This window comes from Haliotis rubra, unplaced genomic scaffold (genome assembly GCF_003918875.1).
Source record: "Haliotis rubra isolate DU_JTF1 unplaced genomic scaffold, ASM391887v1 Scf1574, whole genome shotgun sequence".
Lineage (NCBI taxonomy): Eukaryota > Metazoa > Mollusca > Gastropoda > Lepetellida > Haliotidae > Haliotis > Haliotis rubra.
The window spans coordinates 1-14,949 of NW_025765530.1; the positions used below are offsets into that span (position 1 = coordinate 1).

The 14,949-nt window shown below is 43.7% G+C and overlaps 2 protein-coding genes across 2 annotated transcripts; one reads left to right on the plus strand and one right to left on the minus strand.

The window, feature by feature from the left end:
* Positions 1-2,589: 2,589 nt before the first annotated feature.
* On the plus strand, positions 2,590-4,468 carry LOC124271116 (glycerophosphodiester phosphodiesterase domain-containing protein 5-like; the record flags this gene model as incomplete). Its single annotated transcript, XM_046706184.1, has 3 exons — positions 2,590-2,698; positions 3,270-3,528; positions 4,427-4,468. Coding segments are annotated over 3 exons (410 nt in total), but the record flags the coding sequence as incomplete, so codon positions are not given.
* A 7,095-nt stretch (positions 4,469-11,563) lies between these two features.
* Positions 11,564-14,182, minus strand: LOC124271118 (putative ankyrin repeat protein RF_0381). The gene is made up of 3 exons (XM_046706185.1): positions 13,427-14,182; positions 12,429-12,768; positions 11,564-11,667 (listed from the first exon to the last, which is right to left on the minus strand). Exons 1-3 carry the CDS (start codon positions 14,180-14,182, stop codon positions 11,564-11,566), a joined length of 1,200 nt encoding a protein of 399 aa, XP_046562141.1.
* Positions 14,183-14,949: the final 767 nt, after the last annotated feature.

Consider the following 14,949-nt stretch of genomic DNA (forward strand, 5'->3'; position numbering starts at 1 on the left):
CTGTCCATCAAGAAAGGGACACACGACACCATTGAGGGTTAATATGTGAGGAAACAAGCAGGGGGACACACGACAACAGTGAGGCGGAGCAGAGATATACATCAAGCAGGGGACACACGACATCAGTGAGGAGCGGAGCTGTCCATGAAGCAGAAGGGAGACAAGACACCAGTGAGGAGCTGAGATGTCCATCAAGTCCAGAAGGGTGACTCACGACACCAGTGAGGGGCGGAGCTGTCCATCAAGAAGGGGACACAAGACACCAGTGAGGGGCGGAGCTGTCCATAAACAAGGGACACACACGACACCAGTGAGGGGCGGAGCTGTCCATTAAGAAGGGGGGACACACGACACCAGTGAGGGGGTGGAGCTGTCCATAAAGCAGGGGACACACGACACCAGTGAGGGGCGGAGCTGTCCATCAAGCAGGGGACACACGACACCAGTGAGGGGGCGGAGCTGTCCATCAAGCAGGGGACACAAGACACCAGTGAGGGCGGAGCTGTCCATCAAGCAGGGGGAGACACGACACCAGTGAGGAGCGGAGCTGTCCATCAAGGAGGGGACACACGACACCAGTGAGGGGCGGAGCTGTCCATCAAGAAGGTGGGGACACACGACACCAGTGAGGGGTGGAGCTGTCCATCAAGAAGGTGGACACACACCAGTGAGGAGCGGAGCTGTCCATCAAACAGGTGGAGACAAGACACCAGTGAGGGAAGGAGATGTCCAACAAGAAGGGGGACACACAGAAACCAGTAAGGGGCGGAGCTGTCCATCAAGCAGGGGGACACACGACACCGGTGAGGGTGAGATGTCCAACAAGGAAGGGACAGACAGCACCAGTGAGGGCTGAGCTGTCCATCAAGCAGGTGGAGACAAGACACCGATGAGGGGCGGAGCTGTCCATCAAGAAGGGAGACATACAGACACCAGTGAGGGGCGTAGTTGTCCATGAAGAAGGGGACCCTCGACACCAGTGAAGCGGGGAGCTGTCCATCAAGAAGGGGGACACACGACACCAGGGAGGGGCGGAGCTGTCCATCAAGGAGTTGACACACGACACCATTGAGGGCGGAACTGTCAGCACACCCACCAAGACACCCATCAACACATCCACCAAGACACCCATCAACACACCCACCAAGACACCCATCAGCACACCCACCAAGACACCCATCAGCACACCCACCAAGACACCCATCAGCACACTCACAGCCACCAAGACACCCATCAGCACACCCACCAAGACACCCATCAGCACACCCACCAAGACACCCATCAGCACACCCACCAAGACACCCATCAGCACACCCACCAAGACACCCATCAACACAACTAAGACACCTCACACAGCCACCAAGACACCCATCAGCACACCCACCAAGACACCCATCAGCACACCCACCAAGACACCCATCAGCACACCCATCAAGCACACCCATCAACACACCCACCAAGACACCCATCAGCACACCCACCATCAGCACACCCACCAAGACATCCATCAGCACACCCACCAAGACACCCATCAACACACCCACCAAGACACCCATCAGCACACACCCACCAAGACACCCATCAGCACACCCACCAAGACACCCATCAGCACACCCACCAAGACACCAGCACACCCATCAAGACACACCATCAGCACAGACACCCAAGACACCCATCCAGCACACCCACCAAGACACCCATCAGCACACCCACCAAGACACCCATCAGCACACCCACCAAGACACCCATCAGCACACCCACCAAGACACCCATCAGCACACCCACCAAAGACATCCATCAGCACACCCACCAAGACACATCAGCACACCCACCAAGACACCCATCACCACCCACCAAGACACCCATCAGCACACCCACCAAGACACCCATCAACACACCCACCAAGACACCCATCAGCACACCCACCAAGACACCCATCAGCACACCCACCAAGACACCCATCAACACACCCACCAAGACACCCATCAGCACACCCAGACACCCATCAAGACACCCATCAGCACACCCACCAAGACACCCATCAGCACACCCACCAGCACACCCATCAACACACCCACCAAGACACCCATCACACACCCACCAAGACACCCACCAACACACCCACCAAGACACCCAGAAAGGCACCACCCACCAAGACACCCATCAACACACCCACCAAGACACCCATCAGCACACCCACCAAGACACCCATCAGCACATCCACCAAGACACCCATCAGCACACCCACCAAGACACCCATCAGCACACCCACCAAGACACCCATCAGCACACCCACCAAGACACTAATCAGCACACCCACCAAGACACCCAGAAAGGCACCACCCACCAAGACACCCATCAACACACCCTCCAAGACACCCATCAACACACCCACCAAGACACCCATCAACACACCCACCAAGACACCCATCAACACACCCAGAAAGGCACCACCCACTTACTGAAACTTTCTGAATGTTTTAGAAATGAATCATAGTCCTGTCAGTTCTCATTGTACAGGATTTTGTTTCCACTGGTGTTCATCATGGCCTCATTGTCATGGATGAAGCATTAACAGAAGCACTTGAGTCAACAGATTGGTTTGTTTGTTGCAGGTACCGTCCAGCTACCTGATCCTGTGGGTGACCGTGGACGTCTTGTCAGCTGTGATAATCATCACAGTGTTTATAGTACAGAGGTGTGTGCAACACTTGAATCCCATTATGTTGAATCCCATTGTCCTCGTTAAGTGTGCCCACGTTTGTATCATATAACTGTTGTTGAAGAATGGTATACTGGTGTGACTTTTCGTCTGATATGGGACTTAGTGGATTTGGTGTGGAATGGTTCCTGCCAGGTTGTGCGTTTGTCCTCTGAATTTTATACATGCATCAGACCCGTGAAGGTCCCGGTTAGTATTGGTCTTCAGCAACACAGGCTTATCGTAATAGCTGACTAACGGGATTGGGTGGTCAGACTCGCTGACTTGGTTGACACATGTCATTGGTTCGATCGTTAATTGATGCACATATTGTTGATCACTGGTTTGTCTGGACCAGATTATATACAGACCACTGCAATTTAGTTGGGATATTGCTGAGTGTGGCATTAGTGCAAACAAACAAATACATACAAACAAACAAATAGAATCTTAAAAATAGTTTTGTAAAAGGACTGTGTTTGATCACATACAATAAGTATTGACACTGAACCTTTCTGAATAGCACAAAAGATGTAACAGCCTCAGACATGTGACATTCTGCTTTCAGAATCCGACTGTATGGGACTTCATTTATCCCTGAAACCATCTCCCTGAACAGCACGGCCCGCAGCGCCCAGGGACACCGATCTCGCAATATGAAGGAGAAACTGCTGTACAACATGACGGATGGGGACCTAGTGGAGGAGGTGGATGTACGTGCTGGCCACGGCGGCGTGGTCAACCAGCCCGCTTCATCGTACTCCATGGCTCCATCAACAACGACCCCTACTCCAGTAGATACCACAATGGGAACACCTTCCCCGACAGTAAGTACGAAGTGGAGTATTACAGCGGTCACGATGACAATAGTCTTTCTTGTGACACAAGTTTGGATGCAATATCTTTATCTGTGTATCATGTGTATTTGTTCTCATGGTACACAGAGCCTTGTGAGCTTATGTTTCTTGTCACTGAATGTCCGCTAGCCATCTTTGAGAAAGGCAGTAGTTTTCTATGTGTGAACCTGTTGTGACATGGGATCATTCCAAGAGAAGTGGGTTCATCGATTTGTTCCTTGTTATAAAAAGGGAAATCACTGTCAGATAGAAAAAAAATATATTTACAAAATACAGGGGATTGTTGAACCAGATGACTTCTTTTCATCATCAAAACTTTGAGACCATTATTGGTAATGAGGCTTTCTGTCTGCAACTGAGAGAAACTGCTTGTTGATATGATCCGATGTGAAACTTTCATGACCAAACGTCCAGAAACTGGTCATATGTAGATCAATGGTATGCGTTTGCAGCAAGTATGGTGAACCTGTTGATCTTTGATAACGCTGCATGACAAGATACTTGCTACAACTTGCTATGTCCTGCTGCCTTGGTCAGTGTGCGATGTTTGTGTGCACTGTGGTGGAGTTTAGCCCTTTGGTTTTACCAGGTATTTTGAAGGTGAGCTCCAGTACCAGACTTCACGGATAGTGGTGGTCAATCCAGACACAGACTTTGGTTTACTATCAGTTGGTTTATGAACAAATGAACACATGAATGAGAGAAAATTACTTTTTTATATTGTGCATGAGATGGGGTTGGGCTTCAGGGAGTGAGGAACTTTGTTTCACATTTACGTGTCATCTAGAACTGTATTATTTGTAGGCGACTCGAAGGTGGACCATATCTGTGTACAAAGTGATGACTTTAGAAACTGGTGTTGTTACAGTTGTCTATACAAAGCTCTGATACCCATGATGTTACCAACTGATCCTTGTGAGTGTCAGCAGGAAAACGTCACGCCGAAGACCTGGGTTCGATTCCCCACATGGGTACAATGTGTGAAGCCCATTTCTGGTGTCCCCCGCCGTGACGTTGCTGGAATATTGCTTAAAGCGGCGTAAAACCAAAACTTAGTCAGTCAGTCAACATGAAAAAGCTGAACCAAGCTTAAAATCAGTATTTAACTTTTTCATCCAAACTGTAAGTCCCAGTGACAACTGGATGGCTTTTCATGCATTGATAGAAATTCATAATTCATGGAAGCTGTTTGTTAATGTTCTACCACCTCCTTGAATTTTTTGCCCCAACTGGTACAAAACAAAAGATTGTGTGTGAGAGAGCCATGTGTGTGGACTCAAGGTGTTTTATATGGTGCACATATTTAAAATATTGATGAAGTATTATTAGAACATTTGCATATCATACAGGTATTCTATATATTTTTCACTGTTTGAGGATGCTAATCAGGCATGAGTAATGCAATCAAGTAGGGATGGGTATTGCAGAGAATTTCGATATTGTGATATATTGCGATGCGAAAGCATATATTGCGATATGTATTGAAATATATTGCAAGAATTATTTTTAACAAAACTAATTATAATCGAGTTAATGCTTGATTATAAAGCAAAAACACAAACAAAATGACTATGATTGATTAACCTTTAATAAAAACTTTTAATCATGACAACAACAAAAATGTAGGTAATATTTGGCACTAATGAAACAAGGAAAAGAACAATTTAAAAAGCGAAAATATCCGAAGATTTTAGAGTGTTACGAAGTTTTCCGAATGCATGTCAAAATACCGGTTTTCGATCAGCGTATCGCAATACGTATCGTTTTCATGTCTGAACCGGTAAATACCGGTAAACCGGTTATGTTGCGCAGCCCTACAATCAAGTTTGTATCTGAATCAAACATGAGTGAGGATGTAGCCATGTCCGCTGATCTGATTATCTGTGTGTTGTTGAAGACTTTACAGTTTTATTGAAGGTTTCTTATCTTATGAACTATCACTGGCAAGGGAATCTCTCTTTAATGCTGTTTTATTACAGTCCACCGTCTGTTTGTCCACGGGTATTCTTCTTGCACATTGCCCTGAAGTTGATCCATTATATTTTATATGCCAGTTGGAAGAACAGGTTTGAATAAATGTAATTATGAGTAGTTGTTAAGCAATGAGTATAACCAGAGTATTACCGGAACATGATACAGGTGTAACTGGTGTGTAACTAGGTCGTAACCAGAGCTCACTCCATGTATCACCGGAGCATACCCGAGCATCACTGGTGTGTAACTAGTTCGTAACCAGAGCTCACACATGTATCACCAGAGCATACCCGAGCATCACTGGTGTGTAACTAGGTCGTAACCAGAGCTCACCCGTGTATCACCGGAGCATACCCCGAGCATCACTGGTGTGTAACTCAGAGTTCATGTAACCAGAGCTCACCCTGGTGTATCACCGAGCATACTACCGAGCATCACTGGTGTGTAACTAGTTCGCAAACCAGAGCTCACCCATGTATCACCGGAGCATACTCCGAGCATCACTGGTGTGTAACTAGGTCGTAACCAGAGCTCACCCGTGTATCACCGGAGCATACTCCGAGCATCACTGGTGTGTAACTAGTTCGTAACCAGAGCTCACCCGTGTATCACCGGAGCATACTCCGAGCATCACCAGAGTGTCACAGGTGGGCAACTAGTCTATTAACGGAGCTTTAACGGAACCTCACTGTAGTCAGTTCTTAAACCTAAACTCTGTGTACAAAGGTAAGATGACAACAACTAATTTCTAATCATCATTTACATGTACTTTGACATGCTACAAGTTTTACACTTTTTCACCTTTACAGTTATATTTTAGTTTCTCAGTTTTGATGGCTTGTTATACTGTCAGTATCTGAATCAGCATTAGTTGTATTACACCAGGAACGTTCCTTGAATAGTCCTATAGCACAGGGACCAACAACAGCCAGCTGCTGTGTTGAGAGAATCCCAGAATACCGTTCCACAAAGCTGCCTTTCCTTACCAAGACTTACATGAAGACTGGCATCGGTCTGTGGATCTGGATCTAGATGTACACAGTATTTCAGCCTTAATATATAGCATCTTATTGTTAATGTTATCTGTGTCACAAGAAGGAGTCTTTGCTTAGTCATTGCCACGGCTGTAAGAAATAATGGTGAGAAATCAGTACCTTTAACGGTGGTGTCCAGTAGGGCTGCGACGATTCGGTGTGATCGAAAATCAAATCTGACACCCTTAGTTTGAGTTTTGATAAGCATAATATCACTATTTCGATTCGATATTTGAATATCTATTTAAATTATTTCCACAAAGAGAGAATGTAATTTTGACTCCAACCCATACAGCGCTTAAATTAGGCGAAACGTGATTGGTTGATGCTGGACTAATTATCCAATGAGAACTGTTGATAGTAGACAATACCAAAGTGTTTTTCTGTTTTTAAACATCGTATTATATATTTTTTTTAATTGTTACATCATTTACATTCCTGATTTCCTTTGTAAAATCTTTGAAGAAAGGTTATCAATGTGATACGTTTTGTTTAATAATTTCTGAGAGTTAAAATGAAATCTGATGTTTTTGTATGAAGAATCAAATCGAAAAATGATCAAATCGAGGGTCCAATATCAAAACTCGAATCGAGGTCTGCGTGAGTCGCTGCATCCCTAGTGTCCAGTCTCTTGTGGCGACTGACCACAGTGTGAAATATACAAATGTATTCACCAGAGGTGTTTCAGTTGCAACCTTAAGTCATGAAATATACTCCTGTACCTACCAAAGATTTTGGCTCTTTTAAACCTGTACATGCATCCCATAATATACGGAGGCTCTTAACAGAGGATATATGTCACAATGTTTTAACTCCTGTTGGCAATTAGTCCTCCTTCTTTTGTTTCAATGGTTTTCCTCGTCTGACGGTTTTCTCCCAGTCATATTTTGTTGTTTTATTTGTGAGATCTGTTTGACACGAGCAACACCCGGGTTCCAGCTTGCCGCGTATTTTCATCAAAGGCTGAAATGCTAAATATTACTTGTATAGTTTGTATTTATAACGTGACATTATATATTTACACGACATTCTCCACATGCCTTAATAAGGGACACAATAGGCTACAGGTACATCATGCACACATTTAGACGACGAAGGTGGGCATGTAGATACAGGTACATCTGCAGATTACAGGTACATCATGCACACCTGTAGACGACAGAGGTGGGCATGTAGATACAGGTACATCTGCAGATTACAGGTACATCATGCACACATGTAGACGACGGAGGTGGGCATGTAGATACAGGTACATCTGCAGATTACAGGTACATCATGCACACATTTAGACGACAGAGGTGGGCATGTAGTTACAGGTACATCTGCAGATTAAAGGTACATCATGCACACATGTAGACGACAGAGGTGGGCATGTAGATACAGGTACATCTGCAGATTACAGGTATATCATGCACACATCTTGACGACGGAGGTGGGCATGAAGGAACAGGTACATTGTGTTACTGTGTGGACACGATATGCTTGTAGATGCAGCTTGGAATAGGTTAGTGAGAATCTCAGACAAGAATGAGTGTTTGTCTGAGTTATATAATATAATGTCAGCAGATGGTTAGGGTTATTTTAATGTCACTTCACTGATTTTGTTTCATAAATGATTCCTGGACATATTTCAATATTTCTAATTACACAAAACAATGCCCTCAGCAAATGTGAGATTTTAAGGCTGAAATGTGACATGTAATAGTGAAATAAGCACATTCTGATATCTGTAAGAATTCAGAAGAGTTTATCTCATGTACAGAATATAATTTGTATGTCAATGTTTATGAAAATACGTCTTCATGACAGTTTGTCAGTTCAATAATGTTCAAAACAAATGACATACAGTTCATGTAGCAGTATTTTATTTATGTCAAATCAAATCGTTTGAAATTTTATGTGCATAAACTTAATATGTTGAAAGTTTTCTTGTTTATCAAATTTTACTGATCCTAAAAAGATGATCCATAATGAGAGTGATAGGAGCGATATGTAAATATTATTCTTGAAGGTGGTTCCAGTGTTTATAACAAATGAAAATACTCAGTGTTGCTGCGAGGAAATTGTATTTAGTTGACATGTTTGTTTAGCAAGCTTGCTTGTGTTTAATGTGATAGTCATTCACACAGACCTCCCAGCAAGGTGAAGACCATGATGCCTGGAGAATAAGGAGTGCGGTCTCTGTCTGTCCTGCACAAGCAGACTGACACACCCACACCCACACCCACACCCACACCCACACCCACACCCACATTCATACCGAAGGCCTGGGTTCGATTCCCAACATGGGTATAATGTGTGAAGCCCATTTCTGGTGTCCTCTGCCATCATATTGCTGGAATATTGCCAAAAGTGGCGGAAAACCCAACTCACTCGATCACTTCTGGGAGGTTTGTACAAAGTCTGGCCTGTGCCAAAAGTCATGTAATATTGTATGAGAGGATATCAGGTGAAGTGTTTGAAGATTTAAAGCATTTGTGATATCATACATTCCATTCACTGGTTGTTTTCCATACTTCAGATTAAATCTGTACATACATTGTGTGTAGTTGTCATGGAAACCGAACAAGATGGTGTATCCTCGGCCAAACTTACACAATAATCAAGCAATAGTGTAACAGTGGATTTTACAAGATGGTGTTTTTAACAAAATCGTTCTAACACAATACAATAACTTTGTGTGGCTGTATTCAGGATTTTGGAAACATGAATGATTAAATATCATGTTTACTCACTGATTTGTAAGTTACCGAATGTTACTATGCAAACATTTTCAATGAGTACCTGGACTTGTTGTGAGATTTGCATAGATCCTGTAGTACATGGTATGTGTTCTTATAAGTATTGTCAGGTGATCTTCACTGGAAGTTCATATCGGTGTCAACGAGACAGGAATGTGGAACTCTTTGTCTAAACCAGCACGCCGGTAACAAGAGGACAACACAGCATGAAGTCTGCACCTATGCAGAATGCAATATTAATATAATTTTCCTAGAAATTTTCATAATTTTCCAAAATTGGGACCAACCATTAGTTATTTTGGTAAAATTTTAATAGAAACCGGATTCTTTTGTCATTCACTGTTTCAAGACATAAATTACTCTCTCATAAAAGAGGAAATGTACAATTTGAAAAATTTACGAACATTTTCTTTCAGGGCAATTAGCATGTTAATATTGCTATTACAAAACAAAGTAAAAATATTTTTTGTTTATTTTCCACAGCGTAATAAGCTACAAAACCTCTAGAAAGATATTTTCAGTTGAAATAAATGATTGTTCTGACGGAATGCATGGTCAAGAGAAGCAGTTTCTAACACCAACTGTCTATACTGGGACACAGTTCCATGACAGTCGTAACACTGTTGATGTATAGTTGAGGGATTGTGTCCCAGAGACCCAGGTTTAGGAGTACATGTAATGAATGTCGTTGTATTGTCAGGGATATCTAGGGAGGCTGTAGTATAGATGGTTGTATTGTCAGGGATATGTAGGGAGGCTGTAGTATGGATGGTTGCTGTGGTGCATCACTGTTGCAAATGACCTACACTTGAGATGTGCTTTCAAGTTCCATGCAGATGTAGGAGATAATTTCTAGCTATTTTTCTATGCCATAAACTGACACTCTGTGCATGTGCAGAATATGTGTTGTACTGGAATAAAATATATTAAGAGAGGATGTGAGACTGGTTATTTTTGTCATTCCATCAAATTCAGCTCATGATCAGTGCTCTTTGTTTCTATGGCCCAAGACTCCCAAGTGTAGCAGCAAGCCTTATCACTACCTTCAACTGAAGCTGAACAGAGACATTGTGATGTAATAATAACATTGCTTATAAATTTGTAATATTTTATGCTAACATATAGCAACAAGACTGACTGACTGACTGAGTTTGGTTTTACGCCGCTTTATGCAATATTCCAGCAACATCAGGGCGGGGGACACCAGAAATGGGCTTCACACATTGTACCCATGTGGGGATTCGAACCCGGGTCTTCGGCGTGACGAGGCAATGCTTTAACCACTAGGCCACCCCACCGCCCCTATAGCAACAAGAAAACTGAAATGACCACGATGGCGTTGCCCAAAGTACAAAACAGGATGATAAGACATGGATATCTGCCAGAACAACATGAAAGACAAACGGTGATGGAAGATTTACAAATGGATCAATTGAAATCAGTTATGACACCAGGTGTTCACTGTCAGATATCCAACGTGTGTTTGAGTAATCTCTCTGACAAATCACTCGAAAAGGTTTGGTAGCTAATAAGTTAAATAAATGTGTATCATAGTCATCTTCAACATCGTTTTATTTCTGTTAGCCACAATGTTGCTCTTTGGTTGGGTATGGCATTTTCAATGGGACAATGTCCCTTCTAGGATTCTATGATATCTGCACCGGAAGATCTATACTATGCAGCAAAGTTGAATCAGCTGTTATTAACCACGACAAAGGGTGAGTAGGACTAAGTAGAAATTGGTTGAATGGTATTGACCTCTAATATTTTTTGGCAATATATTTCCTGAGACGTGACTATTGCCAGTGAAATGGTAGTCCAGTGGGTCGTGAAACACCTGTTTCTTGTTTCTCTTGATGTAAATATGTCCAAATTATGACCAACTGGATGTGTGAGGGATTTATCCTTGTGATTAGAAAGCTGCATGCAAAGTTGTGTTTAGTTCTTGTCAGTTCGTCACTAAGCAGGATCAAGACGCGGTGGGCGAGCTGTCTAAGGCGCTAGGCTAGTAATCCAGCGAGCTTGGAGGTGCCAGGATGGAGCCCACCTGTGACCAGGTGTAAAAAACCTTGGAGTCAACTTTGTGTGCAGACTCTTTCCGTGTTGTCACAACCCCTAGTGTACAGTACACAAGCCTGTGCACTGAAAAGAACCCACAAACCCGTTGGTAGAATACTAGATGGTGGCCACGTGCAAACACGTAGTTGCGGGTACAGCAACGTGCAGTAAACTTAGACAAAGTACTGTGACTATATGTCACAGTCCAGCAGCTGTGACTGGGCAGTACCTCGTTAGGATGAGGCCAAACACCTCGGGTGAGCTCCAGTGGCTGGTTGGTTGGCTGGCTGGCTGGCTGGTGGCTGGCAGGCAGGAATTAGGCAGGCAGGCAGGCAGGCAGGCAGGTAGTGCAGGCAGGCAGGCAGGTAGGCAGGCAGGCAGGCAGGCAGGCAGGCAGGCAGGCAGGCAGGCAGGCAGGCAGGCAGGCAGGCAGGCAGGTAGGCAGGTCATTTTGGAGTTTGTCACAAATGTGCATCCATATGTAGGTATAGGCCTGGCCTTCAAAGTGTTAGTCAATACCTTCTCTAATTAAGGAGTCTGTCCATGGTTCTTCAAGGTTGCGTTTGCTAGTCATGGACCCAACTTTTTGAAAAAAATGCTTTCACTGTAGTCCATGATGGGTTTGCAAGGTTTATACTGCCCCCTATCTATACGCAAATTAAAGCTTTTTCTTAAGAATATCATTTAATATTTGTATAGACATGTAACCTGTCAGTGCAACCATCAAATATATTAATATCTCTGAACCAATTACTGAACAAGGAATAACAATAATAATATCACGCACTGTGAAGGATATTTGTTTCCAAAATCAATATGCAAGTGGAACTATAAGACGCCTAAGTCAACCATCTTTACCGTAAGAATGAACAAATTTGCTGCACTTATTTCTTTTCGAACTATATGCCCATGTCCAATTTCTAATGTTGATATTCTTCCTCTGTAGGTTGTGCCTGTGTAGTGTCAAGATGGAAATATCAACACAAGCAGCAGCGACTAGTTCGCTGTCTCCTTCCCATGCCATACCCTCTGATTTCAAGTAGAGAAATGACTTTCTCGCTACCCTCCTTTTCCGCCACCATCATTGGCGTTTGCCCATTTTCATCCTTGCTGTTTAGATCATCTAAGCCTTGTGAGATGATGTACTCCACAATCTGTACATTGTCACTTACGCAAGCATAATGGAGTATGTTTCTGTCTGAGTCATCTTTCTCTGACAAATTGCAGTCATTCCTCACCAGCAGATCGAAGACTTTCCTTTGTCCACTCTTTGCTGCTAACATCACCGGTGTTGCACCATTTTCTCCTCTACTCTCCATGTCAGCTACTTTACGTGAAAGAATACTCTCAACAATCTGGACACTGCCTCCATAAGATGCAGCATGTAGCATGTTGTTATTGTCCTTGAGAAAGTAAACACCTTCAGATCACATTCGTTTTTCACCAGCAGGTCAAAACTTCTTTTCGTCCATTCACAGCTGCTAACATCACTGGTGTCCAACCTGTGTTATTTCTGCTGTCAATATGAATAATATTACGAGACAGGAGATAGTCACGCGAGAGGAGGTCCTCAACAATTTGAATGTCACCACCAAAAGAAGCTGCATGAAGAATGTTGTTCCCATTATCATCCCTCACAGAAAGATCACACCCTTTCTGGACCAATAGATCAAACACCTTCCTTTGACCATTGACTGCCGCCACCATCACGGGTGTTTGCCCTTCTTCCCCCTCTGCTCTCTGTGTCAGCTATCTCACGTGAAAGGATGCAGTTAACGAAATTAACGTTATCACTCACACAAGCTGCATGCAGAATATTATTATCGGTATAATCTTCTGCTGACAGGTCACATCTTTTCCAAGCAAGGAGATCATACACTTTCTTGTGGCCATTTATTGCTGCTGTCATGACAGGCGTGAACCCGTTCGAATCTCTACTGTTAATGTCCGCTATCTCACCTGATAGGAGATATTCAACAATCTCTACATTGTCACTACTGCAAGCGGCATGGAGAATATTACAACCATCTTCGTCTTGTACCTTTAGGTTACACCCCTCACCCACAAGTAGATCAAATACTTTCTTTGACCTGCCTCTGCTGCCAAAATCACTGGTGTTGCTCCATTGTTATTTTTACTTTCAATGTCAGCAATACCACGTAACAAAATGTCCTTAACTAATACTGCATCGTTGCTGAGACATGCAGCATGAAGGATGTTGCCACCATCACTAACCTCCAAGAGATCACAGTCCTTTGAAAGGAGAAGATCAAAGACTTTCCTATTGCCTTCTCGTGCTGCCACCATCAACGGCGTGTCTCCATCATCACCTTTACTGTTGATGTCAACTAACTTCCGTGAAAGGATGTCCTTAACGATCGTGACATTGTTACTGTAACAAGCAGCATGCAGGATATTTTCACCCTCATCATCAACCACGGAAAGGTCACACCCCTGACTTACCAGTGCATTGAACACCTCGGTCTGCCCTTCCATTGCTGCGCACATAACTGGTGTTAACCCATCCTCACCTCTGCTCTCAATGTCGACCATCTTTTTTGACAGAAGGTTTGTGACCATATCCACACTGTCACTACAACATGCAGCATGGAGAACAGTGTCACCTAGATCATCCACAACTGACAGGTTGCATCTTTTCTTCACAAGGATATCAAACACTTGCTTCTGTCCGTTCTTTGCTGCCACCATCACTGGGGTCTCCCCATCTTCACCTCTACTCTCTAGGCCAGCTACCTTATGATTCAGGAGATAGTTTACGATAAACACGGACCCACCAGAACACGCAGCATGAAGCATGTTGTTCCCGTTATAATCTATTGACGTCAAATTACATTGTTCATCTACTAGTAAGTCAAACGCTTTCCTATTTCCACTGCACGCTGCTTTCATCAGCGGAGTTTTACCTGACAGGTCCTTTCTCTCAAGACTTATTTCCCCCATTTGAAACCAACCCTTTGACAATATCAGCATTGCTGCCAGAACATGCCATATGAAGTACATCTTCACCATTATCTAACATCAATGAAAGATCGCACTTTTCTTTCAGTAAAGTATTGAAAACTTGTTTGTGTCCTTTAGATACTGCAATCATCACGGGTGTAAATCCTCCCGGGCTTACGTTATTGATATCCACTTCTCCTTTGGATATGAGTTGTTTCACTCGATTATTATTTCCCTCAAAGCAAGCTTTGTTGAACATTTGATTTGGGTGTTTTTGAATGATGGTATCTCGCCGAGATGATGTCCCATGGTGTTCAATATCTGCAATGATACGAAATATGTCACAACATCAGTGATGGGGATCAGCTCGGTAAGAAGTGCGCTGCAGGGATGCCATGCTGAATGACAGACCAGATTTAATATGCATTGATGGCGTTCTGAATACGTTCGTGAGAACGCATGATGGTAAAATCAGACCAGACTTAATCTACATGGATGATAACACATGACCTGATCGTGCCAGGGTCATTGGAGCTTACATAGTGCAGGAGGCCCTGTCTTCATGGGATGGGCAACTAGGTCAGCAGAAATCAACCGTGTCGTACACATCTGGATCTACCTAC